The following is a 24418-nucleotide window of genomic DNA, read 5'->3' on the forward strand; positions in this document are numbered from 1 at the left end:
ACTGATAAAGATGCACTGTATTCATAAACATGGCAACTCCTTTGTACAACTACTTAATTTTTTAAAAATATATTTTTAAAAATGGAGCTAATATAATCCTAAATAATTATCAGGATGCATGTCAGAATTAGCAATGTGACCCATTCACTAATATTCTAAAAAATCTTTATCGTCTTATATGCTGGCTACATTAAACAACACTTTATAATAAAGAAAAACCAGATTAAAGTGGTGGCACTTGTCTGTAATCTTGCACTTAGGAGGAAGAGACTGGAATATAGTGAGTTCCAGGCTAGACCTTGTCACCAAAAAGAAAGGGAGGCAGGGTGAGGCACTGAAAAACGATAAAGCTACTGTTTTGCTGTAAATGAAGAGCTTTAAAACTATCTCCATGCAGGCTTCCAACTGTTTCATGACAACATGTCACCATCAACCAGACTCTAACAGTTTGAAATGATCACAGATACAGAATCTCATGTATGAGTACTTTTAATGTTGTATACATCAAATTACAATAGACAACTCTAACAAAACATAGCCCCTCAGCTGTGAACAGCACAGTGCATTACAGTAAACCGAGTTTATATTCCACCATCAAGTGGGGCTCACCCATTAGCTCACTTTGTGATGGATCTGAAAAGAAACAAAAACACTTTAAGTCTCAAAAGAGAGATAAATTCAATGATTGCTCAGGATGATAAATAAATCTTTTATCTTGACTGAGGAGAAACAGCTATACATTTGTTAAAAGCCAGAACTGTACACCTAAAATGGATGCATATGTAGTATGTAAATGAAACCCCCAATGTAGCTGAGCTAAGAAAAAAAAATAGATTTTCAAGATTCTTAATTTTTCCAGTGCTTCTCAGATGATGGTGAGAATCATCTCATAATCAAATCTGCAAAAAATTCTTATCTGTACCATTTTCCTGCCTGTGCATATGAATGAACATATGTCAGAATTGTGAAGCAAGAAAACCCTTACAAGACTTACCTTTGTGTAGTAAGTATAACTGAAGTTTGTTAAATTAACAGAAAGCTTCCTAAAGACAAAGGCTTTGACCTCTCCATCTCAACACTGATGTAGAAATAGTAAAACCTAATGAACCAATCTGTAAAACTGGTTTATAAAAATGGATAACCATTTACATTACCATGGCAGCACTCCCAGGGGAAACCACCCAAAGCTCACTGCAGCAGTAAAACCACAATAAAATGATCTACTAAATGAAATCTTTTCAGCCTGGAACTCTCAGACAGAGGCAATTAATAAATTAAAGATATGATCACAGCTTAAACATCAAATGATATCGTATCGCATCACACTTCTGCTTAAAGTCATTCCCTGCCTCTTGAGTCGCATCCTTAATTAACTACAGTCTTGTTTTTAGTCTGTAGGCCCCAGTTTTTATAAGTTCTCTGTTGGTTTGCTTGACCCCACTACATTCTACTGTCCAACTTGCTCAGAATATCCTAGTCATAAGGATTTCCTTAAAGCGCTATTATGTATGCCTAACAACTCCTGGGAACAGAAATGCTTGACAGCCATGGTTCTGAACTACCTTTCCATGAGTGTTTTCTAAACAAGAGGCCACCAGGACAGCCAAGTCCAATGCCTGCAGTGAGAATATAGTTCCCTCCTAAAAAAAAAAGGTACCAAATATGGAGCACCACTTGACTCTCTTTTTGTGCTGTCTTGGGAAGTAGAGCTTAGGGGCCCAACAGAATGCTCATAACTGGGGCATACTGCTCTGAGGAATAAACCATCCTTTGTCTCCTAGAATCTTACATGTTCTGCCACCATTCATAAAACCATAGCAGGCCAACTGATTAGCTTGTAAGTAGTGTGAGATCTCAAATCCTTCACAGTTCTTTAGCTGTTAGATTAGAGACAGACCCTGGACATATTGTTTCTTCTGAAATAGCTTTCTCCCTACGTTTAGCTCCACTAATTCACAGCTTACAGGAATCAACTTATATGTCTATTCCCAGACAACCATCTTTCCAAACTCAAATTGTTTCCCAAATTTATTACAATTTATATTTTTTGTTTGTCTCCTCCATTAGAAAGCAGATATTTTGTCCATATTTCTATATTCAGAGCCTAGCCAGTGCTTGACATGTAATAAACATTGAACTGAATAAATACTTAAGGTCTGTTTTCCTTTCTTTATATAGAATTATTAGATTTTAATGAGTTTTTTTATAAATGAGATTTGTAAATAAATAAATTAAGGATATATATACACTGTACTAGCTTTATATGCATTTAGGAATCCCAAGTTTTCCTTCATTCAAAAAGCTCTTAAAGGGGCTCTTAAAGGTGGCTCAGTAGTAGAGTGCTTGCCTTGCATGCATGAGGCCCTGGGTTCGATTCCTCACCACCACGTAAGCAGAAAAAGCCAGAAGTGGTGCTATGACTCAAGTGGTAGAGCACTAGCCTTGAGTTGAAGGGCTGAGGGACAGCACCCAGGCCCAGAGTTCAGGCCCCATGACCGACAAAAAAAAAAAAAAGCTCTCAAAGAGGAGGCTCACGAGACTTGTGTTATGTCCACAGCATTTCCTCACCGGATATCAGCAGCCAAACAAAACTAATAAAACTTAGTTTGGGCTTCTCTGTTTCTCCTAATGAGCAAGGCAATGCTGGGCACAGTTTTATTTGTTTATCTTTCTCAGAACAAGAAATAGAGGATACTGCACACATTGTTCTTCCTTAAAAGTCATTTATCTGATACGTACTACAATTATTCAGGGAATTCTGTTAAGAATGGCAGACTTTTCTTTTCTATTTACCACCTATTCCAGAAACACACACACACACACACACACACACACACACACAAATGGGGATGGGTGTTTTTTTTTTTTAAGGTATTTTCTATCTTATTCAAGTCATTCTGAAAATTAGTACAAACATGGTGAATACTAAAACAATCATTACTTAAATCACCTTAGAAATAGTGACCAATTTAGTAGACCAATACATTAGACAATGCTGAGAATATAAAATCACAACTAGTGTTGACTGAAATGACTAGAACCTCAGAACTTATCAAGTTACCTTCACTCTGAAAAACATTGAAAGAACAGCTGTGACCACTCAATTTTATACCTCACTGCTATAAAGTGAATCCCACTGCTATGAGTGATGGAGAGATAGATTCTGTCCCGTTTTGCTGCTAACATTTTATATAACAGAACGCCATAAAAAGTGCCAAGACACTTACCATTAAGAATATCTTCAAATCCAATAGTCTCATCATTACCCTTCAAAATATCCAGTGAAAGGTTGGAACTTTGAAGAAATGGAAGACGCTGAACCTTTGGGAAAGGTATGAAAGGGGCAAGAGAAAAAAAGAATATAATTTTATGTTCTGTACTCTTACTTAGAAAATACAAAAAAGCTAGATAAATTTAACCAGTGGAAAGGAATGATTCACATTTTAAGTACAGAGTAAGTTTTAAAAAATTCCTCAAAATTTTGTTCAAAATAGTTGACCATGACATTGTAGCTTTCTTTTTTTTTGGATCCGGTCGTGGGGCCTGAACTCTGGGCCTGGGTGCTGTCCCTCAGCTCTTCAGCTCAAGGCTAGTACTCTACCACTTGAGCCACAGAGCCACTTCCAGTTTTTTTCTTTTTGCTTATGTGGTGCTAAGGAATAGAACCTAGGGCCTCATGCATGCAAGGCAAGCACTCTACCACTGAGCCACCTTCCCAGCCCCGAAATTGTAGCTTTTATCAGCACTTAATTATCCCATCAGATTTGTACATGGTCTCAGGCTTTATTCTGTCTAGGAATACTGTAATATATACCACTTGATAAACCACAAAACCCTAGAGACTAACATCAGAGCATAGCTTCAGATATACTCAGAGCAATGAAATTCTGAGAAAATTCCAACTCGGTGAGACCATTAGTCTACCAGTAGCCTGGTATGATGTAAAGGCATGTAAATAATATAGTGACTGACACACAACCTGCTTTAAAGATTTCAGCAATTCTGCTCACTGTTAATTGTCCAGCAGTTATAACTGAACTCAGTGCAGATAATGCTGAAACTACCAAACGAGAAGATGGTCAGTGACTAAATGATACCGGGATTTTTAAAATAATCACATTGATAACCTGCAATTATCAGTTAATCTTCAGAATAACCCTCTGCTATTATTATTGGACATCCATTTCAAAATAAAAACAAAAATATCTGAATTTCAAAATGGTTTCTAACTTAAGTTTTTAAGACTAGCTAGGAGAACCAAGATTCAGTCCAAAGTTATTCTCATTTTAAACCCTACTTTTATTTTAAGATAATTCTTAGAATACTCAAAATAGCTTCCAGAATGACTTAATTGATACAAATGATGACATTAAAAGAAATGATTGAAAAATACAGTTTCAGCTAGATGGGAGGAATCTGTACAAGAGCCAAAAGGTGAAAAGAATATAACCAGGAAGCTCAGGGAGTCCAGGAGTATGTGGACTATGGTATTAAAGTATTATGGTAGCAAGGTGTTATGGTTAAGAAGTCAATTCTTGAACGCAGCCAAACTAAGCTACTGGAATTTACTTTCTTTTAAGTGAGAGGAATAACAAACTGAATCTATGGCTCATGGCTATTAATGCTGGCTATGGTACAGACAATGAACTGGAGGGGCATAGCAGGGATAAGCACTACAAGTTAGATCAAATATAGCAGGAGTAGAACCAATGAAGCAGAAATGGTGAGATCAAGTAACGGTGTGGGATATAGAGAGGAAGGGAAGAAGTTAGGTGCTGAATGATAACCAAAGCTAAGGCTCCAATGTCTGCTTTAAGCAAAAACCTAGTCATAGGAATATGTGAGAAGTGAGTTATTCTATATTCATACATGTGAAAGTCTGTAATGCCCGGGGAACTTACAAATGCAATAGCTCAGCTTTACAGCCCATGAGAACTGACATCTTAGTCAACAACATATAAATGAAGCATTTAAATAAACAGCTGTAACAGAAGAAAGAGGAATAGGTAGGAAATAGGGTGAAGAGACAACCAAAGACTAACAAAACTAGTACTGCCGGAAACAGAGGGGGGGAAAAAGCAACCTATAGAAATTGACAGTAAGTTTCAGACAAGGGTAGAGAACATCAAGAAAGTGTATTCTAAGAGCCAAAGGAAAAAAGAGCCATGGGTACTAAATACTAGGGTTCAAGTAAAATGAGGGTTAAAAAAAAAGTCTGCATTATTCAAGAACAGATGTACTGGTGTGATGGGAGCCAGTACACATAATGCAAATGATCAGGAGATAAAGGGAAAAAAGAAGTACACACACACACACACACACACACACACACACACACACAAAACATAAACACCTTAAGAAGCTCAACTGACAAAAGCATAGTTAATGTAAGAGACGTACCTATAAAGACATTCAGGAATGATACAAAGTTTTGTTTTATAAATAAATAAACATTTTAAAAGTTTTGTTTTATGTTAAGAGACAGAGATCTGAAGTTATACAAATATATAAATGCTGCTAGTTATTAGGCAGAACAAGGAGAAAGAAAAGTTAAAGGAGTTAGTGCCAGACAGGATCACTAACACAGGGTTACTTCCTAACATAGTGTGATGTAACACATCACTGGAAGGACACACACTGGATGTAACAAATCACACTGGAAGGACATCTTCTAAGTATTTACTCCTTAGCAACAGGTATTCCCAGCTGTGTGTGTGTGTGTGTGTGTGTGTGTGTGTGTGTGTGTGTGTGTGTGTGTGTGTGTGTGTGTGTGTGTGTGTGTGTGTGTGTGTGTGTGTGTGTGTGTGTGTGTGTGTGTGTGTGTGTGTGTTTATATGTATATATCATGTACTCAATACTACCACTTGGGATCTCCTAGAGGTACCTCAAACTCAATTCAAACTCAATGTAATTCTCAAAAAGCAGGAAAACATGAAAGTGGACACAGGTGAGTTTTCAGACAAGGAAATTTTCTATTTAAGGACTTTTTTTTCCTCTATGATATAGGAATTGAAGTCATATAGTATAAAGGGGAAGTATAGAATAAGTTACAAGGGCAGAGGAAGAAAGTTTGAACAGCTGTTATAGAAAGAGAAGTCCTTATAACTGACTCACCTGCTGCACTGCTTTGAATTCCATTTGTAATTTCAGTGGAGCATATAGACCCTGGATATTCCTCAGTGTGGCAAAGTTCATTTTATCTTGGTTGAGCTGGAACTGCAAAATGTAATTCTTAATATTACACTCACTATTCCTCTTCCAAAATTATATATAGAACACAATACTTAGATAAAGAATTTTAACACGGACAACTGAAATAAAAGCAACTGTATTTAATAATCCCTTCTGATAAGTTTCAGAACATTTAAGTTTCTCTCTTATCCAGTTTACAGGTGTAAATATTTAACGAGTATAAAACTGTTATATAAATTTTGAATTAACAAAACTACTAAATCAAGGAATGTTTTTTCATAGTACAATGTCTTCTTGTAAGGCATAAAGATATTTCAATGCTTCTGAATACAAGTACTATAAAATTGATAAGACACATTGTTGGTCATCGCAGATCCAATAAACATTTCAGACACTGACAAAAATTAAGTTTTCTAAAATATAATATGTATTTCAAAGGATTTCATAAAAGAGATAATCAACCATTACTAAAAATCAACTATTGCTAACTGAATTGCAATATTTAATCTTCATGTTTTTGGGTAACTGATTCAAAGGGAAAAAGCTCAAAAAAGTCTATTGAATTTGCATTAAATGTATAATCAGCACATTCTTTTCTGGAATCATACTCTTTGCCAAGCTCTGATACTACTATTACAAAATTTGGATCCTAATTTAATGTACCTGAGGCAAAACGAATGTTTGATTCAATCTGAATTATGCATTTTCCAAAAAAGGTTCTCAAGGATAATGAATATGGTAAGCAAATGGCTACAAAAAAATCTGTTTGAGCCAAGATAAAATTGCAATAAAGTAATCACAAGCGAGTTCTCATGACTATTTTTTATTTTTTAAACTATTATACCAGACTCTTGACAAGATTTGTTTTTGTCATAAAAAAATCATTTTCAAACAAAACCTATTAAGGGAATAGTGCACATTTGGGACATGACTAGAGACAACATATATGTAATTTGGCAGTAAGATGTCTGACATTACTGTGTCTACTGAAAATTTTTCACAAATGATCCTTGAGGAAAATCTGTATATTTTACTTTATGTGAAAAGTTTCTTTTAATAATTATCCTCATAAATATTTTATATAGGAAAATTCAATTTATATAAACCTCAACAATATATCCAACTTGTAATTAGCAATGATACATAACATATAATAAAACAGAAGAAACAACCTACTCCATCAGGGATCAGAACCTAGTTGGGAAGATATTAGAAATAGATCAAGGTTTCTCAACTGCTGGAACTATCAGCATCTGTTGTGGGGCTCCTGCGTACCAAACTATGTTTAGTAGAATCCCTGGATTCCCACCAATAGATGCCAACATTAACCACTTCCCCCTGCATCCAGCCATGCCCCTCATAAGGACCAAAATAAGTCTGTTTGAACAATGAAGTATACCCCCACTTCTAGTTGATGCAGCTGTCCACCTTCCAACAGTGTTACCACTGCAGATCACAACTATGGATAGCAACAGAAAAGCAATATACAATGGATAGGCTACTACTAATTCCATTTGACAGACAAGGAGACTAAAAGTTTAGTTAATGAGCATGGGCCCATCTAATTGGACTATACAATCCATATTAAAAGATTTTGATACTAAGTGACCCAGAATTTCAACAGAGCCTGAAATTAATTAGCTAGTTAAGAGATTAAGGAAGAAATAAGACAACAGGCCTAGAATCTCTAAAAATCTAAGAAATTTCTGTATTTTAATGTTTTTTTCTTTCATGCATGTGTTTCTAACGCATTTATAAGATTATCTCTTTGTTGCTTTGTATGTCCCTCCCCCACAGTATAATCCCTGCTTTCACTATATTTGATGTCAGTATAACTTGTGGAGGAGACGGGAAAAACCAGTTGTTTAAGGATACAGGTGGACCTGTTGCAACAATGAGAAGTACAAGTTGTCATGTCCAAAACGAGCTTTACAACGTCGGTGCGGGGGGGGGGGGGGGGGGAAGGGGGGGAAGGAGAAGGATTGGGATTGGTGGGGGAGGGGGGAGGCTGGGAAGGGATGGAAGGGTAAACAAAGGAGGAGGCTGCAATGCTTGGTAAGAAATATACGCATTATCCTGCCCATGTAATTGTAACTCCTCTGTACAGTATGTTCACAAATAAAATAAAATTAAATTTAAAAAAATATATAAAAAAAAAAATCTAAGGGGCTGGGAAGGTGGCTCAGCGGTAGAGCGCTTGCCTTGCATGCTCAAGGCCCTGGGTTCGATTCCTCAGCACCACATAAGCAAAAAGAAAAAAGCCGGAAGTGGCGCTGTGGCTCAAGTGGTAGAGCGCTAGCCTTGAGCTGAAGAGCTGAGGGACAGCGCCCAGGCCCAGAGTTCAGGCCCCACGACCGGACCAAAAAACAAAAACAAAAACAAAAAAAAAAAAAAAAAATCTAAGAAATTTCTAGACTCCACCATTCTGACTAGTCTGACTGAGATTTGTCAGTTTATCTTAACATGTACTACTCAGAACAGAACCAATATTCCAGATCTAATGGCTAATACAACAAAAATGAATATATAATCTCATTTCCAATGAAGGCCAAGAAGTATTAGCTGTCCATTTTAACAGTTAACTTATATACACTGGGCCACATTGTCAATTGAAATTGTCAAGTCTTAAGTACTAAGTCAGGTTTACTGTACCTAAATATGTGTAATTCAGTCTTTAAATGCTGAATTTCATACTTATATCAATAAATACTTTTCTCAAAAGTTTTGGCCTATTCTTTGGTTTCCCTCCATAATATTCATTTTTAGCTATTATCAAAATAAGCTATTCTTATCAGTTTTTCTTCCAAAGATCAAATTTATAATTTTATGGGTAATCCCAAATCTTAATAAAACAGGCAGTTTTCCTAAGTGCTTGCTTACCTAAGATGCAAGTAGAGATCAAGATGCCTATCAAAATATTCTCTCTAAAGTGGTAATTCCTGTCTGGGCAGATACCACAAATAATTTACCCTAAAATATTCTTGCTTAGTCCAGAATCTACCATCTTATTCTGGAACTTATCCTTTATCAGAAAACTGTTATCTATTGACTGACTCACTTGGTAATTTAAAAGAGTGAACTAAGGGGTTTTATGAGCTCATTCCATTGCTAGTGATCACTGCTTACTGTACTCAATGTGTACAGCCATCTGTTTAACAGTTCAATTAAAAATCAGCTACTAGCTACTCAGGAGGCTGAGGCCAGGGAAGGAAAGTCCATGAGACTCTTCAATTGATCACAGAAAAACCCAGAAGTGGCACTATGGCTTAAGTAGTAGAGTGCTAGCCTTGAGCAAAAAGGAGCTCAGGGACAATAGCTAGGCCCAGAGTTCATGTCCAAGGACCAGCAAAACAAAAACAAAAAAATCCATCAGTGCCAGGAATTAATTTTACCAAAAAATGACTTTTTGATTAGATTCATTTTCAAAAAGTAGAGTACTGCTAGAGGCATGGCTCAGTAGTAGAAGACATGCCTAACAAGTATAAAGCCCTGTGTAAAATCAAATTAACAAAAAAAAAGGGGGGGGAGAGCCGGTAGGAGAATAATTATGTATCTTCCAATATATAAGCAACTTTCATTCCTTCCCATATTTCTCAAAGATGTTGGTTTCATAATTATCATGTATACTCTTGTCTATTCTGGCTGTCAACTACTAAGCCTTAAACCTAAACACATTTAATGCACCAGGAGCCCTCTCCTCATCTCATTTGAAACTCAAATTCATAATTATATTATCTGCTCTATTCTTTCTTGTAACAAGGTCTTTCCCCTTGAGCCAAGAAAGGAGGCAAGTAAGAACAGAAGAGTTTCCTGTTACCGGCCAATTTCAACATCTGTTAACCTAAAACTGTTCAAATAACACTGTTCTATAAAGCCTTCTGAATAGTGTTTGCTGCATTATTGGGCCTATGAAGCACTTTTATGAAGCTTTCTTTCCACTGCTTGTCTTGTCCCTTAAAGTCTAAGTTTTAATTCAAGTTTAGCTTTAATTAAAACTTAGACTTTAAAGGACAAGACACTGGGAAGGTGGCTCAGTGGTAGAGTGCTTGCCTTGCATGCATGAGGCCCTGGGTTCGATTCCTCAGCACCACATAAGCAGAAAAAGCCAGAAGTGGCACTGTGGCTCAAGTGGTAGAGCACTAGACTTGAGCTGAAGAGCTGAGGGACAGTGCCTAGGCCCAGAGTTCAGGCCCCACAACTGGCAAAAAAAAATTAAACTTTAGTTTTAATTTAAAGTTCAACTTTTTATCTTAAAATGAGCATTATGTCCTATCTACTTGTGCACTTACTATGCCTGGTGGCTATGTATCTGAATAACTTGAAAATAGTCAAAGCTGGATAGAGGGACTTTGATGTCAACAGCAAAAATGGCAAAGGGAAGTTTAGTGAATGAGAAAATTATTATGAAAGGAACAAAGAGATGCACAACCTTCAGTGATATCTGTTAAAAAGCAGAAAAGAATACATGGAAAGGGAACTTTAGTGAAATGGTATAAACATAAAGAAGCCAATCCTAAAAGGTGAATGGAAATGAGGACTCATGGTAAAATGCTCAGCACCACATTATTTTAATAAAATAAACCAAAAAAGTATTATTGAAAGTATTTCTCTACTAGAGGATAAAAATGTAACATACTTACATTTTTTTCTGACAATTCAAGAGGATGACTTGGTAAAAGTTCATTTTTCACACAAGAAAAACTAGAGAAGAAAATCATTTAAAAAGGAGATTATATATAAAAAATCCCATCTGTCAAATGTGTGACAACAACAACACAGGGATTGGGATTGAACAAGCTGCTTAGTGGCAGGACCTGTAATTGGTATGCATAAAGCCTAGGGTTCAATCCCTCCAACCCCTGCCCCCTCCAAACTACCACCAAAAAAAAAAAACCCTTTATCATAATATATGGCATGAAGGGGCTTGAAGGTGATGGTGATAAAACTGTTCTGTATCTTGACTGTAGTGGTAATTACAGGAAATAATATATGTGTTAAAATTCACATAAATATGTATCAAAAGAAAAAAGTTAAACATTGTGAGTTAAACCTAGGGCAGTGTAGGGGAAAGGGGGGAAGAAACAGACACAGTAAACACTCTCTGAGTGGTTACTGATGCCAGGTACTGTTTTACTATTTTAGGTTATTTTCAAATTTTAAACTCATTTATTCCTAAAAATAAGATAAACTCTGTATTAACCCTAATTCATTGCTAAGAACACTGGACTCAGCTATTTTACTTGCCCAAAGGCATACAATCCAGAAAATACAGCTGTGATCCAAAGCCAGCAGCCTGAGTCTTCTTATCTGCTATGTTCTAGTGTCTCTAAAAGAAAAGCACGTTAATCCAATAGTTAATTAAGCCTAAGGACGAAAATGGTGCTCCAAAGTTCTCAGTAGGAAAATGAAAACTTCTACCAAATCACGCTTCCAGGTACCACTCACTAGGAAGATGTCTTATCCTGGGAATCTATTCCTCTAATAAGATGCTTCTTTCCTATCTCACCCTGTCCAGGTGTATTACTTGCTACCTCCTACATTTACAACCTTTCAAGATACTTAACAAATATTGTGAAAAATCAATGAAGGTGAAGCCACATCCTCCACACATACCCTTTCCGAAGAAGATCATGACTTTCAAAAGGCCCACTTGCTGAAAGTTCAGTAACTGGAATACTGTCCTTTAGCTGAGATCCAAGTCCTCTGGAGTTCTACAACACAAATTAAAAACACCATTAAATAAAGAAGAATTTAAACACAGATATACTGAGAACTTCTAAATAAAAAAATCACTGGCGAAAGAAAACAACTGTACCCTCAAAGATCTCACAATCTTAAGTAATTTAAGTATTATTGTAGAGGGCATACAAGGTACAAATAATACTAAATTTGGGTTAGAAGGACTTCTGTCAAATGCAAAGGCATCCCATGAAAGAGGAAATTACAGATAAAGATATGAAATGTTTAACGAACTGAAAAAGCTGAGGATAGAATCCCCATATCCATCCTTAAGAACATGGAGGAAGAACTAAAACTTGGAATTAAGGACAGGATAGCTAGAAAAGGCAGATCAACAAGAGAAAACAACAGTAAATGGTAATTTCAAAAAGTGTGGTTTCTATAAGAGGTAGGCATAGCTGGGGGCAGGTGGCTCATGCCTGTAATCATAACTACTGAGGAAGCTGAGATCTGAGCACTATGGTTCAAAGCCAGCCCGGGCTGAAAAATCCCTGAGAGACTCTTATCTCCAATTAATCACCAGAAAACTGTTTTAAGTGGTGCTGTGTCTCAAAGTGGTGGAGCGCTAGCCTTGAGCCAAAAAAGAGCTCAGGGACAGTGCTCAGGCCTTAAGTTCAAGCCCCACGATCAAATAAATAAATAAATAAAAGAGGTGGGCATTACCTATTAAAAATATGTATCAGTATAGGGTAAAACAAAAAGAAAATTGAAGAGACTATATTTGGAACTGCTACCCATATTTATACCATGAAAATTTTCAATTACTCAGTACTTATTACATACCTATCTTTTTTTACGTACCTTTTTTTTTTTTTTTTTGGCTAGTCCTGGGGCTTGGACGGAGGGCCTAGGCACTGTCCCTGAGCTTCTTGTGGTGAAGGCTAGCACTCTACCACTTGAGCCAAGCACTGCTTCCAGCTTTTTCTGTTTATGTGGTACTGAGGAATCAAACCTAGGGCTTCATGCATGTTAGGCAAGCACTCTACCAATAAGCCACATTCCCAGCCCCTACTAGGTACCTATTTTGTGTCCGGTACACTGCTAAAAATACATGCCTACCTCTGGGGCTTCATCTAATGAAGATATATTATTAGCAAGCAAGCAAACCCCACAAGAATTACAACAGGAAAGTAAAGACACTATTTTAAGTTGTTAAAAAGTCACCATAACTGAGCAGAAAAATGCAAAACAAGCCAGTTTGGAATTCAATGTAACCCTATTCAAAAAGAAACTATCCGAGAAACTCATACATCTCCAGGGCAGTTCTTTCCTTATTTGCACCAGAGAGCTGAACTCCTTCCAGGACTGAAGCTGCAGCTTTCCAAATGTCACCCTACACCGGGAACCTCCACGAACATTCTCCTCCTACCCGACGGCCTTACAGGAAAACGAAAGTTTCCTCCATGCACCAAGAATGGAGGGATTCTCATCTCTGAGTCCTGTTTAACCACTAGCTTCTCGAATGGCAGGATTAGCCCTTAGGCTTTTCCATACAGCAGCAGAGAACCGAGTCTGCGAAAACTAAACAGCCAGTCCACATTTGAGAGTGTTTTTCAGCGTTGTTTACAACGATCGGCCGTTATGTACCCGAGTGGAGTCTCCTAGATTTGGACGGACGGCCTATCACCAGTATTAGTATCAAGAGTCGGTGCTGATGGGGATCCGGGGATCTTTACAAATATCTAAAGTTCAAAGTGTTAAAGGGGCGGGGGGAGGTGCTGGAGGAAGCCGACAGGGGAGGGGACAGGGGAGGTAAGGGGAGAGGATAAGGGGAGAGGACAGGGGAGGTAAGGGGAGGGGAGAGGGGAGGTAGGGGGAGGGGACAGGGGAGTTAAGGGGAGGGCACAGGGGAGGTAAGGGGAGAGGATAAGGGGAAGGGACAGGGGAGGTAGGGGAGAGGGGAGGTAAGGGGAGGGGAGAGGGGAGGTAAGGGGAGAGGACGGGGAGGTAAGGGGAGGGGAGAGAGGAGGTAAGGGGAGGGGACAGGGGAGGTAAGGAGAGGGGAGAGGGGAGGTAAGGGGAGGGGACAGGGGAGGTAAGGGGAGGGGACAGGGGAGGTAAGGGGAGAGGATAAGGGGAGAGGATAAGGGGAGAGGACGGGGAGGTAAGGGGAGGGGAGAGGGGAGTTAAGGGGAGAGGACGGGGAGGTAAGGGGAGGGGAGAGGGGAGGTAAGGGGAGAGGACGGGAGAGGTAAGGGGAGGGGAGAGGCGACGCCAGGACGACGACGCGGGGCATCCTACGGAAACAAGGCCGAATTACAGGAACGTGACTTCGGCCGAGGGTGGGCGACGCGGCCTTTCAAACCAAGGTGGCCGCCACCCCACCAGTCGTTCCCGTGCCCAGCTCCGCGCCAGCCACAAGGGAAGGGAGGGCCCGGGGGCCCGGACCCGCCGGGGGCCGTGGGGACACCGACCGACTGGGCACACAGGCTCACACGCCGGCCGCGGGGAGGAGGGCGGAACGGCCCAGGCCCACGGGCCGCCCCGACCCCGTGACGCGGCACTTCACGGCGTGCTGGGACGGCCTCATCCCCGCCACGGACGCCAGCCGGAGTCGGGCTGGGAGGCGGCAGCGTGCGCCTGCTGGGCCCCGGGGTCGGGCCCGACCGAGCCCCGACGCTCACTCACCATCTTCGCCTCGCTCTGGGAACTAGATCCCCAGCAGGTTACCGTCAGCCGGACCGCCGCTCACTTCCGTTTCCGGGGGCCGTTCCACCCCCCCACCCCGCCACATCCGCCGGAAGTGCGTCCGTCCGGGCGAGGAAGGAAGGAGGGCGCGGGTCTCCGTGAGGGATCCTTGCGGGGCCGGGGCTCCCACGCCTGAGGTAACCCCGAGAGACCGAGGACCGAGGATGCCGGGAGGGTGTGAGCCGAGCGGGGCGGGCTCGAGGCCGGACCGGACCGGACCGGACGGAAGACGCGGGCTCCAGGATTGCCATAAACAACTACTGTCTGCACTGTGCTCAGGGCTTGCCCCGTCCTGTTCGTATGGAGACCGCCCGAACCCCACGGCTCTCCCAAGTAGACGCTGCCTTTTCAGCCGGTCAGTGTTCAGCTAGCCAGGCTGCACTACAACACAAGACTTGGGGTCGTTTATTTGTATCTTTTAAAACCACGTGTCCAAGGCTTGTTCAGAAACCCGTGCCAAGGCGAAGAAGAAGTCCAGGTTGGCTCAGTCTCTGTGCTAGAGAAGGAGTTGGGGACGAAAGCGATGGCAGGATGAGGACTGACAGCTCAACGTGAGCAGTGACTGACGTATATTATAGACACATATATTATAGACATATATTATAGACACACTTCTAAATGGTTTACAGGCACTACCAGACAGTAATGGTAACTTAGCCTGCCCAGTCACCTGGTTTGAGTCCGTAAACCCCACGTGGTTATAATTCTTCACTGAATCGTTTCCCCTATAGAATGGGATTAAAAATAGCCTTATGCTCTACTGCCATATGATGAAGATGGCTTATAAATGATCAGGCTGATATTCAAAAGATAAGAGCTGACTAGTTTTGTAGTAGGGTATATGGCCTGTAAAAATCAGCTGAGAAGGGTGTATGTGGCTAAGGTTGAGAAAGTAAGATTAAAAAAAATAATATGAGACAGGGTAGATGGAGGATCAAGTTTTTTATGCAGACCTTTGTAGGCCAGGTTAAGGATTAAGGAAGGTTAAGGGTTTTTGTTGTTTTGTCTTTTAAATGCCATTGGTGGCTCAGGCCTGTAATCCTAGCTCCTCTGGTAGCTGAGATCTGGAGGGCCGGAAGTTTGAAGTAAGCCCAGACAGGGAGGTTTGTGACACTCCTGCAAAAAATCAGAACTGGAGGGGAGCTGAAGATGTAGAGCACCAGTCAAGAGCAGGAGTTTGAAATCCCCAGTTCTAAGCCCCAGCTCTGACACACGCAAACACACACACACACACGCGCGCGCGCGCGCGGCATTGAAGGATTTTAGGAAGGAGATGATAAGGTCATATGTTACTGGGCCTGTTATGGTCATACAGTTTCTGAAATTCAGAGGTAATCCACATGCTATAAGTATTCTGCTCTGCTGTCCTTAATGTGTCTGGTCTTTCAGTATATCCATGTTTACCTTAAGATTAGAGCTGAGTGTGTCATTCACATTCCTTTCCTTTTAATAAATTCCGGAATTTATTAAAAGGAAAGGAATGTGAATGACCCTATATGGTGTGTCGAAGCACTTTTTCCTTACTTGCAATGGACCAATATTTTACCTAAAAACACTTATTCTAGTGCTAACATGAAGGATAGCCTTCATAGAGAGAATGTAGGAACTAAGATGCCATTTACACTACTGTAATACTGCAAGCCATAGATGATAAAGATAGAGATTAAAGTTGTATAGAAAAGCTCCAGAAGCAAAAAAAAAAAAAAAAAAAAAAGAGAATTTACCTAAGAAATACTAGAATTCAGATGACAGCCACTCAAAAGAGTCAGTGGCTCATTCCTGTAATCCCAGCTACTCAGGAGGCTGGAATCTGAGGATCACAGTTCAAAGTCAGTCCAAACAAGAAAGTGTGAAATTATCTTCAGCTAACCAGTAGAAAAGCCCAAAGTGTATCTGTGGCTCAAGTAGTAGAGTGCTAAGCCTTCAGGGACAGTGCCTAGGCCCTGAGTTGAAGCCCCAGGACTGGCACACACAAAAAAGAAAAAGCCAGTGATAGGGGATTCTGCTGTAGGGCAAGAAAGTATTGAAAGACTGGATGTAGCTCAAAAAGGATAGAAAATAGATTCAAACTAACTAAAAGGATAATGAAGTCCTGGAAAATAGACCTTTGTTGACTAGGTGAAGGTAGTTGTCTTAGTGCAGCAAAGAGAAAAGCCACATTATTGTGAGCACACATCCACATTTTTATCCTATTTTAAAATGATTTGTTACTTTAATCCACTGCCTTTTTTGTACACTAAGAAGCTCAAAATTAAATTAGAAACTAGGATGACTTGATATGTTTGCCTAAGCCACATGTTGTATAGTATAACATGGAGAAGATAGTATTGGTAATATTCTACCACCTGCTACATATCAGGCCCTGTGTTTAGTTCTTCACATACTTTGTTTCAATCTTTAAGTACCTTCTGAGATAGGTACTATTGCTATACTTCACTGAAGAAACAGACTTGTTCAGTGAAGGAGAAGTCTTATTCTGTTTTACTTTTGCCTTCCTTGACTTTACTGTGAAGCCATTCTGATAACCTGTTTAGGCCATCTGAGGATAAGTTTAGCTTTGATCATAGCATATGGCAAGAATGGCCTCCCCCCTCTAAATTCCCTTAGTTCTAGCCCTTTCCTCATTTGTTACCTTTGGCTGTTTCCTATTTGAGTTATATTCCTATCATTCATCTTGTCAGCTGATTTGGTTCTTTTGGCTTAAAATTCAGTCTTCTCTGAAGATCTGGATTGCATTTACCCTTTGCTCTTTTTTGTTCCTTGTATGAGCTCAGAGTTGGGCAACCTCACTACCATAGTCTGCTAGGTCAGGCCTTTCCTATAACACGGCGTTTACTTTTGGCAGGCACTCAGAAATGCTTTAAAATCTGATTGTCAGGGAATATCTCTTTGGAGCCAAGGAGGATATAAAATCAAGATAAAGAAATGACCAATGATGCCAAATTATCATGATTGTGGGAAATCAATGGAGTTTGGCAAATAGGGTGTCATTTGAATGGTCTAAATAAAATGATGGAAGCAAAACCGACAGCTAGTGGTAAAGAATTACAGGAGCTCCCCTACTTGGGGATGCTATCCAAGATCCCTGGTGGATGCCTGAAACCACAGTACCAAATCCTATGTGTGCTATATTGTTTGCATTCTGAAATACCTCTAATAAAGTTTAATTTGTAAATTAGATCTTATAAGTAAGAAATTACTGTCATAAAATGAGCAACTGTAACAATATACATTAATAAAAGTTGCATGAATGTGGTCTCTGAAAATACTGCACTGTAGCTCTCTCAACTTCAGCCTATGTTTGTTTTGTTTTCCTTTCCTCATTAAGTTGAGAACTTTCAGCTTTTCAGTTGAAACACTTTAAGCTGCTTCTTGGCATATTCAAGTTGCCATCATTATTCTTCTTGTGTCTTAGGCCACTATTAAATAACACATGGGTTATGTGAACACAGCACCAAGAGTAGAGATCCACTAAGTGAGGTGGCTGCGACATGACCAGTGGGTGGGTAACTAGAATGCTGGACAAAGGGATGGTTCATGACCTCGGTGGGATGGAAAGGAAAGGCCTGAGATTTTATCATACTATTCAGAATGACAACTACTTATTTAAAACACATGAAGTGTGTATTTCTAGAAGGTTTTTTCTCATTGAATATATTTGGACCATGGTCGAATGAGGGTAATTGAAACCATGGGAAACAAAACTGGATAAAGGAGGATTGCTGTGCTATTTTAGAAATAAGAACATGGAGGCAGTGAAAAATTTTAGCTGATTCTCGGGAAGTTGTCAGTTTCCAAAAGAAACAAGATTTGGGTTTGAAACAAAGATTTTTTTTTCCTCTTTCCACATGGTGGGAGACACCAAAGTTTATTAGCCATTAGAAAGAGTCAGTGACAAACAGCAAGAAAGTAGCCAGAAGGAATGATTAAAATGATGATTTGGATGTCGGAGCAAATGTTAGGGTGGCTCAGGTGGGTAAACTTAGCTACTAAAAGAGGTAGAAAATGGAAGAATCACCTTAGAGGCTAGCCCTGACAAAAAAAGTTCGCAAAGATTCCATCTCAACAAGAAAAGTTGGGTGTGTTGGTATGCACCTGTCATCCTAATGACTTAGGAAGCATAAAGTAGGAAGATCACAATCCAGACTGGCCCTGGCCCAAAACAAACAAAAAAACATGAAACCCTATCTGAAAAAATTAAGCAAAAGAGCAAGGAGTGTGGCTCAAGAAGTTGATCATCTATCTAATCAACCTAGCAAGTGTAGGGCCCTGAGTTCAAACTCTTTTACTGAAGAAGAAAAAAGTAGGAATGGTGGTGGCTTTACAAGAAAAGTTGCAAACTATCATGTAGGATATACTAGTGGATCAGTAAGCTAATTAAAAGAACTATTCAGAACCATGAAGACATGAGGGTTAGTGACATCCATTAGTGATGGGCCACTGTTGTATGTAACAATTAGCAGCACAAGGATAAAGAATCACAAATGGACATCAGGCAGAATAAGCAGTAGGATTCTAGATGACCATGTGGAACAAGGGGCAAGGGAAGTGATTAGAAGAGTGTGTACAATGACACCCCTCCCACCACAACTGCTTCCTGTTGTTAGTTTTGATATCCTTTATATTGAAAGTACTTGGACTTGCCCATTTCTCTGGACTGCAGGCTCTCTGAGAGTGGGGACTATAATGTATCTAACTTTTCTTTTTGCCAGGCTTGAACTTAACTTTTTCTGATCATGATTCTACCAATTGAGTCCAGCTTTTTTTTTTTTTTCTTTCTGGTTAAAAGGACTAATCTGCCCAGACTAGTTTTGAACCACGGTTATCAGTTCTCAGCCTCCTGAGTAGCTCTGCTAACAGGTGTGAACCACCAGTCCCAGGCTTGTATCTAACTTTAGATATTCTGATTGGCACAATTCTTGAAGACATATTGTTGAACACTTTCATAACAAAAGCTGGTAGTGAAGCACAGTGAGGAGCAGGTGAGCACATATAGCCCCGTAAGAGCTAAAGACAATTATAAAGAGATGTAAGAGCAGGCGGGGCTGGAAAATCCCCATGGTTTGTGTGGGATCCTCATCTTTCCAAAAGTTGAGAAAGAGTGAGGTAAAGCCAGTGGCATATACACTGAAGATGTGGACAAGTGGTGTTTATCCAGTGATATTGAGGAAGGAGGCTATATTCTTACCCTGTGAGTTAGGGAAAGTGGAAGGATAAACGGACATCACTGAATAAACCTTTGGGATAAGTGACATCATTTATGAGAAGGCCATGTTTTTGTGAGGACCAAGAGATGGAAAAAGAATATGTGGCCCTGTTAAACAACAAGAAAAGCAAACAAAAAGAATCGAAAGGAGCAAAATGGAAGGAGTTAAAGATGACAGTAAGGAGGCCTGGCATGGTATCTCATGCCTATAATCCCAGCTACTCAGCAAGCAGAGATAGGATTGTGGTCTAAGACCAGAGCGAGCAAAAGTGTGAGACCCTATCTAAAAGCAAGCTAAAGCAAAAAGATCTGGGAACAATTGGTAGAGCACATACTTAGCACATGTGAAAGTGTTCAAACCCAGTACTGCCAAGAAAAATAAAAAGATGAAAAGTTTATAGTAGTTTCAGCAGCTGGGAGCTAACAGTAAGGAAATTTGTGAGACAGAGAAGTCAAGGTTCCTTGTGTTCCTGATGAACCCTACATATACTTTACCATAACTCTGGCGGGCATTGATCTTATTTCCAGGCTTATCTCCGCACTCCTATAAGCTCTCAAAGTCAGGGATGATGCCTTAACATTACTGTGTACAAACAGTGGAGAGCGCTCACAGCATACATTTATTGAGTGTGGGAATGAAAGGATGAATGAATAATTGTGCTTAACTGGCATTTGGTGATCCAAGATAATGAATGATAATTTTTTTCCTGAAGTAGATCTTTGATCTGGAGGCCAACACTAAGCTTGCAACTGTTGGCCTTTACCTCCTGCCTGGGATCAAATTTTTCTGCTTTCTTTGTAAATCTTGACAACAAAAAGCAGCATCCTACTACCAAGTCTACATTTTGAATGTGTGTGTGGGGGGGGTATTTTATGTGCATGTGTGAGTGTGAGTGTGCATGCTGCTAGTCAGTACTGGGGCTTACACTCAACGCCACCCTGTAGCTTTTTTTGCTCAAGATTGGTGTTAAACCACTTGAGCTATACCTCTACTTCTGTCTGGCTCTTTGCTGGTTGATTGGAGATTAGAATCTCTCCAGTTTGTCTATATAGACCTCGAACCATGATCCTCAGATTTCAGCCTCCTGGGTAGCCAGGTTGACAGGTTTGATAGACTGTCACCCAACAAGTCTACAATTCTAACATCCACTATCCTCAAGAACCACAGAAGCATGGGTGATGGGATGAAAAGTCCTACTGCATGAATGTGCTCAACTTTGCCTTTTCTTGTTGGCTGCCAGTTCTCAATAAGCCTTTGGGATCTCTCAGCTTCTAGACAGTTATGCTTAGTGAAGTGGATTCTTCTGAGCTTTGAAAGCAGAATGGGAATTTGAGGAGGGATTGGTAGAGTCTCATATTGATGGTATTTCTTCAGAGTTTAGGATAGGAGACGGATGAGAACCACTGTTAGAGAAAGATAGGAGGTAAAATTAATTAGTGTAAACAGTTTGTAAAACTTTGCAAGGAACTTTGGGGAGAACAGAGAAGATTATGGGGTAAAGTTAATTTTCAGAATTGTGCTCCCCTGCAATGCTGAGAAAGGGAGGGAATAGGGAGATTATGTGAGTAAGGTTATACTCTTCTTAGCCAATAAGGTAGGTCTATGTTTTGAGGTCTTAAAAAGAATCTGTTACAAATAATGCACCCAAATCTTCTTTAAACAATCTAAAGTTTTGTAGTACTGAGGAAGGTTCAATGTGATTTAAAATCAATCACATTGCTCATCTTTCCTTAAAAGTCACTTCCTATGTGTGAAGAAATGGAGAAATATTTTACATCAGGTTTATTTAACATTTCTTTAACCTAAGAGATGACTATTTCATGTTTCTTCTGAAATATTTTGCTGACTATGGCTTTTAGATAGAGCTGCTTTTAAAAGAGTGTCCTTTGATTTTGAAAAGCTGAATGGTGAGATGAAGAGCCAGAGTAGGCTGTTTTGTTTCCAGGTGTTCTATTTTATTATTTGACATCTGCTTTGCCTCAGACACAGCCAAGGTTAGCACTCTGTTTTCCATACTTATGTGTACTTCTGTGTTAAGCCTGGGCCTAAAGAATGGTTTACATTTTCTTCTTAGAGAGGTTTTATTCATTTATTTTTATTCATTTATTCAGTAGAACATACTGCTCACAGACTATTTTCAATTAATGTTTAAATTCTAAATTCCTGTTGTCCCTTCCCTTTCTTCTTTCCTTCATTCTCTTATTCTTTTTTTCATGGTGTTGGTTATCAAATACAAGTCTTCTCTTCCTTTGTCCTTCTTTCTCTCCCCCCTCTTTTTTTCAGGGTGTTTGGGATCAAACCCTGCTTTTCAAGTGTGATACCACTAAGCTACTCTCCAGATCATGTATTTTTTTTTTTGGTTTTGTTTTGTTTTTGAGACAAAGTCTTACTGAGTTGCCCATGCTGGAATCAAACTTGTGACCTCATGATCATCACTGTGGGCTCCTGAGCAGCTGGGACTACAAGAAGACACCACCACATCTGGCTTTGACCTATGTTCCTTTACCATAGTCTTTTCCCCTTTATCTTCCAACACATATGTAAGACTGTAGAACTATTTTAATATAACCCAAAGAAAAATTTATTTCAGATGACGTATCTTCCCAAACCATAATGTTCAATAACCTGCAGAGCCCAGTGTCATGTATGTGTGTTCATATTGTGTTCATTTCTCTTGTGCTTGCAGAAAGAAGGGTCATGGCTCCCCTTCACTGGCATAAAGGGTACAAGTTTGTATTGTTTTGAAAATTCAAAAAGTTAGCTCCTGAAGAGAATCAAAGACTGGAGGAAAGAAACATTACCTATATCCAAAGCACATTGGAAGTAAGTTTATGGTAATGTTCCTCTGAATCAGAAAGCCTAGGCTGGGAATGTGGCTTAGTGGTAGAGTGCTTGCCTAGCATGCATCAAGCTCTGGGTTCTATTACTCAGTACCACATAAACAGAAGTGATGCTGAGGCTCAAGTGGTAGAGTGCTAACCTTGAGCAAAAAGAAGCTCAGGAACAGTGCTCAGGCCCTGAGTTCAAGTCCCAATATTGGCACACAGAAAAAAGAAATCTTGAAAAAGATAACATAATAGCATTCTATTTTACTGCTTTGTTCCACCTTTTAAAAACAATGCCCACTAATAATAGAAAATTAGACAGCAGCAAAAGTGCTTTATCAGCCAAAGAAACATTCTTCTATATAACAGTAGAGTTAGTGAATGGGTAAGTTTTCCCTTGGCTACTACAGTCTTAGAAAACACACTTTCTTTCTTCTTTAGTGGGAAGTTACATAAAACCTATTATTCAACATTTGTCATTCTGTCAGCGTGATTGGATGCCAAATGGCTGTTTTGAATAATTTTGAAATTTTTAAAAATACTTTTCCAAGGACATCATAACTCTTAAGAAGTTCTCCATAACTCTAACCATACAGTTAGATTTACTGAGAGATGCCATATTCTGTATTTGTCATTTATTCACTGAGGTCAAAGGCTATCAACCACATCTCATTTACTGAATGTGAGAATACAACTGATTTAAAATTGGGTTGAGAATACAAAAATCTTATATGCTAGGTTGACTGCTTTACATCAGTGAGAAAGAGAGGTATTATTTCTAAATTACCTCTGTGAACTCACTTCACTGAGAATAGGTTAACAGAATGGTTAACAGAATTGATGATGCCCGAGCTGCAATAGAGCTTTTGTCTTGTTCCAAACATCTTCCTTCATGTGGCCAACAGTTATTATATCCTGAGAGCCAGATCTGTTACTGTGTTTCCTCTGTGCCTGTCCATAGTATCTTGTTGCCTGCCCTGGGTTTCCTCTTTTAGAACCTGCCTTTCAAGTTCTAGACTTTCTGTGAATGCCATTGGCATCATGCTCCTGGACTTGTATTCATGTTCTCTCTGTTTTGTTTTTGTTTTTTCCTGTAATGTTCTATTGGCCCCTCCCAGGCCAGTACCTCTTCCTTTGTGAAATCTTCTCTGATTTTTGCTACCTCCTTGTTTTCCCATCTTCTGAGAGGAATAGTCTCTGCATGAATAATTACACTACAACAGCTAAAACCCATTGTTGTACTTCTTGTTTTCAAAATGTGCATCTCCTTGTTAGATCTCAGCCCTGTTCTCCATCTTTTTGATGCTCTCATCTTTGATTAACATTTTGTTGGACCTCCAGTTAGCCTGCCTGACTCCATTCCTACTCTCCTGCTCCTTAATTTATTCTTTATCATTTCATTGGTAACTTAGATGCATTTTATTTAATTTTTCCCATTTTAACCTTTCTAGAATCAAAATCATAAGGTATATTTGTTGGTGAATTAGCTCTTAACTATTTTTACAATACATCCATGCAGTTGATTTATTTTTACTGTTATATAATATTCTATTGTATGACAACATCATCCTTTACATTTTAATTCCTGTTTTTTGTAAAGTAAATAGTGGTAAAACAAATAATTTTGTGCATGTCTGTTGGAGCTGTAGTTTCTCTACTAAGAAGGGGATGTCTGCATTATTGAGAATACACATAGCTACTAGATAATATAAAATGATAACCAGACTGATTGAAACAATTTATACTTTAACCATTAGTTTCTGTTTC

At 39.4% G+C, this 24418-nt stretch overlaps 1 protein-coding gene across 1 annotated transcript; it reads right to left on the bottom strand.

Moving 5' to 3' along the window:
- Positions 1–473: 473 nt before the first annotated feature.
- On the bottom strand, positions 474–14667 carry Pomp (proteasome maturation protein). Its single transcript, XM_070003051.1, has 6 exons — positions 14560–14667; positions 11806–11903; positions 10833–10893; positions 6115–6216; positions 3228–3321; positions 474–633 (listed from the first exon to the last, which is right to left on the bottom strand). Exons 1-6 carry the CDS (start codon positions 14560–14562, stop codon positions 566–568), a joined length of 426 nt encoding a protein of 141 aa, XP_069859152.1. The 5' UTR covers positions 14563–14667; the 3' UTR covers positions 474–565.
- Positions 14668–24418: the final 9751 nt, after the last annotated feature.

This window comes from Dipodomys merriami, unplaced genomic scaffold (genome assembly GCF_024711535.1).
Source record: "Dipodomys merriami isolate MVZ:Mamm:240054 unplaced genomic scaffold, mDipMer1.0.p SCAF_6, whole genome shotgun sequence".
Taxonomy (NCBI): Eukaryota; Metazoa; Chordata; class Mammalia; order Rodentia; family Heteromyidae; genus Dipodomys; species Dipodomys merriami.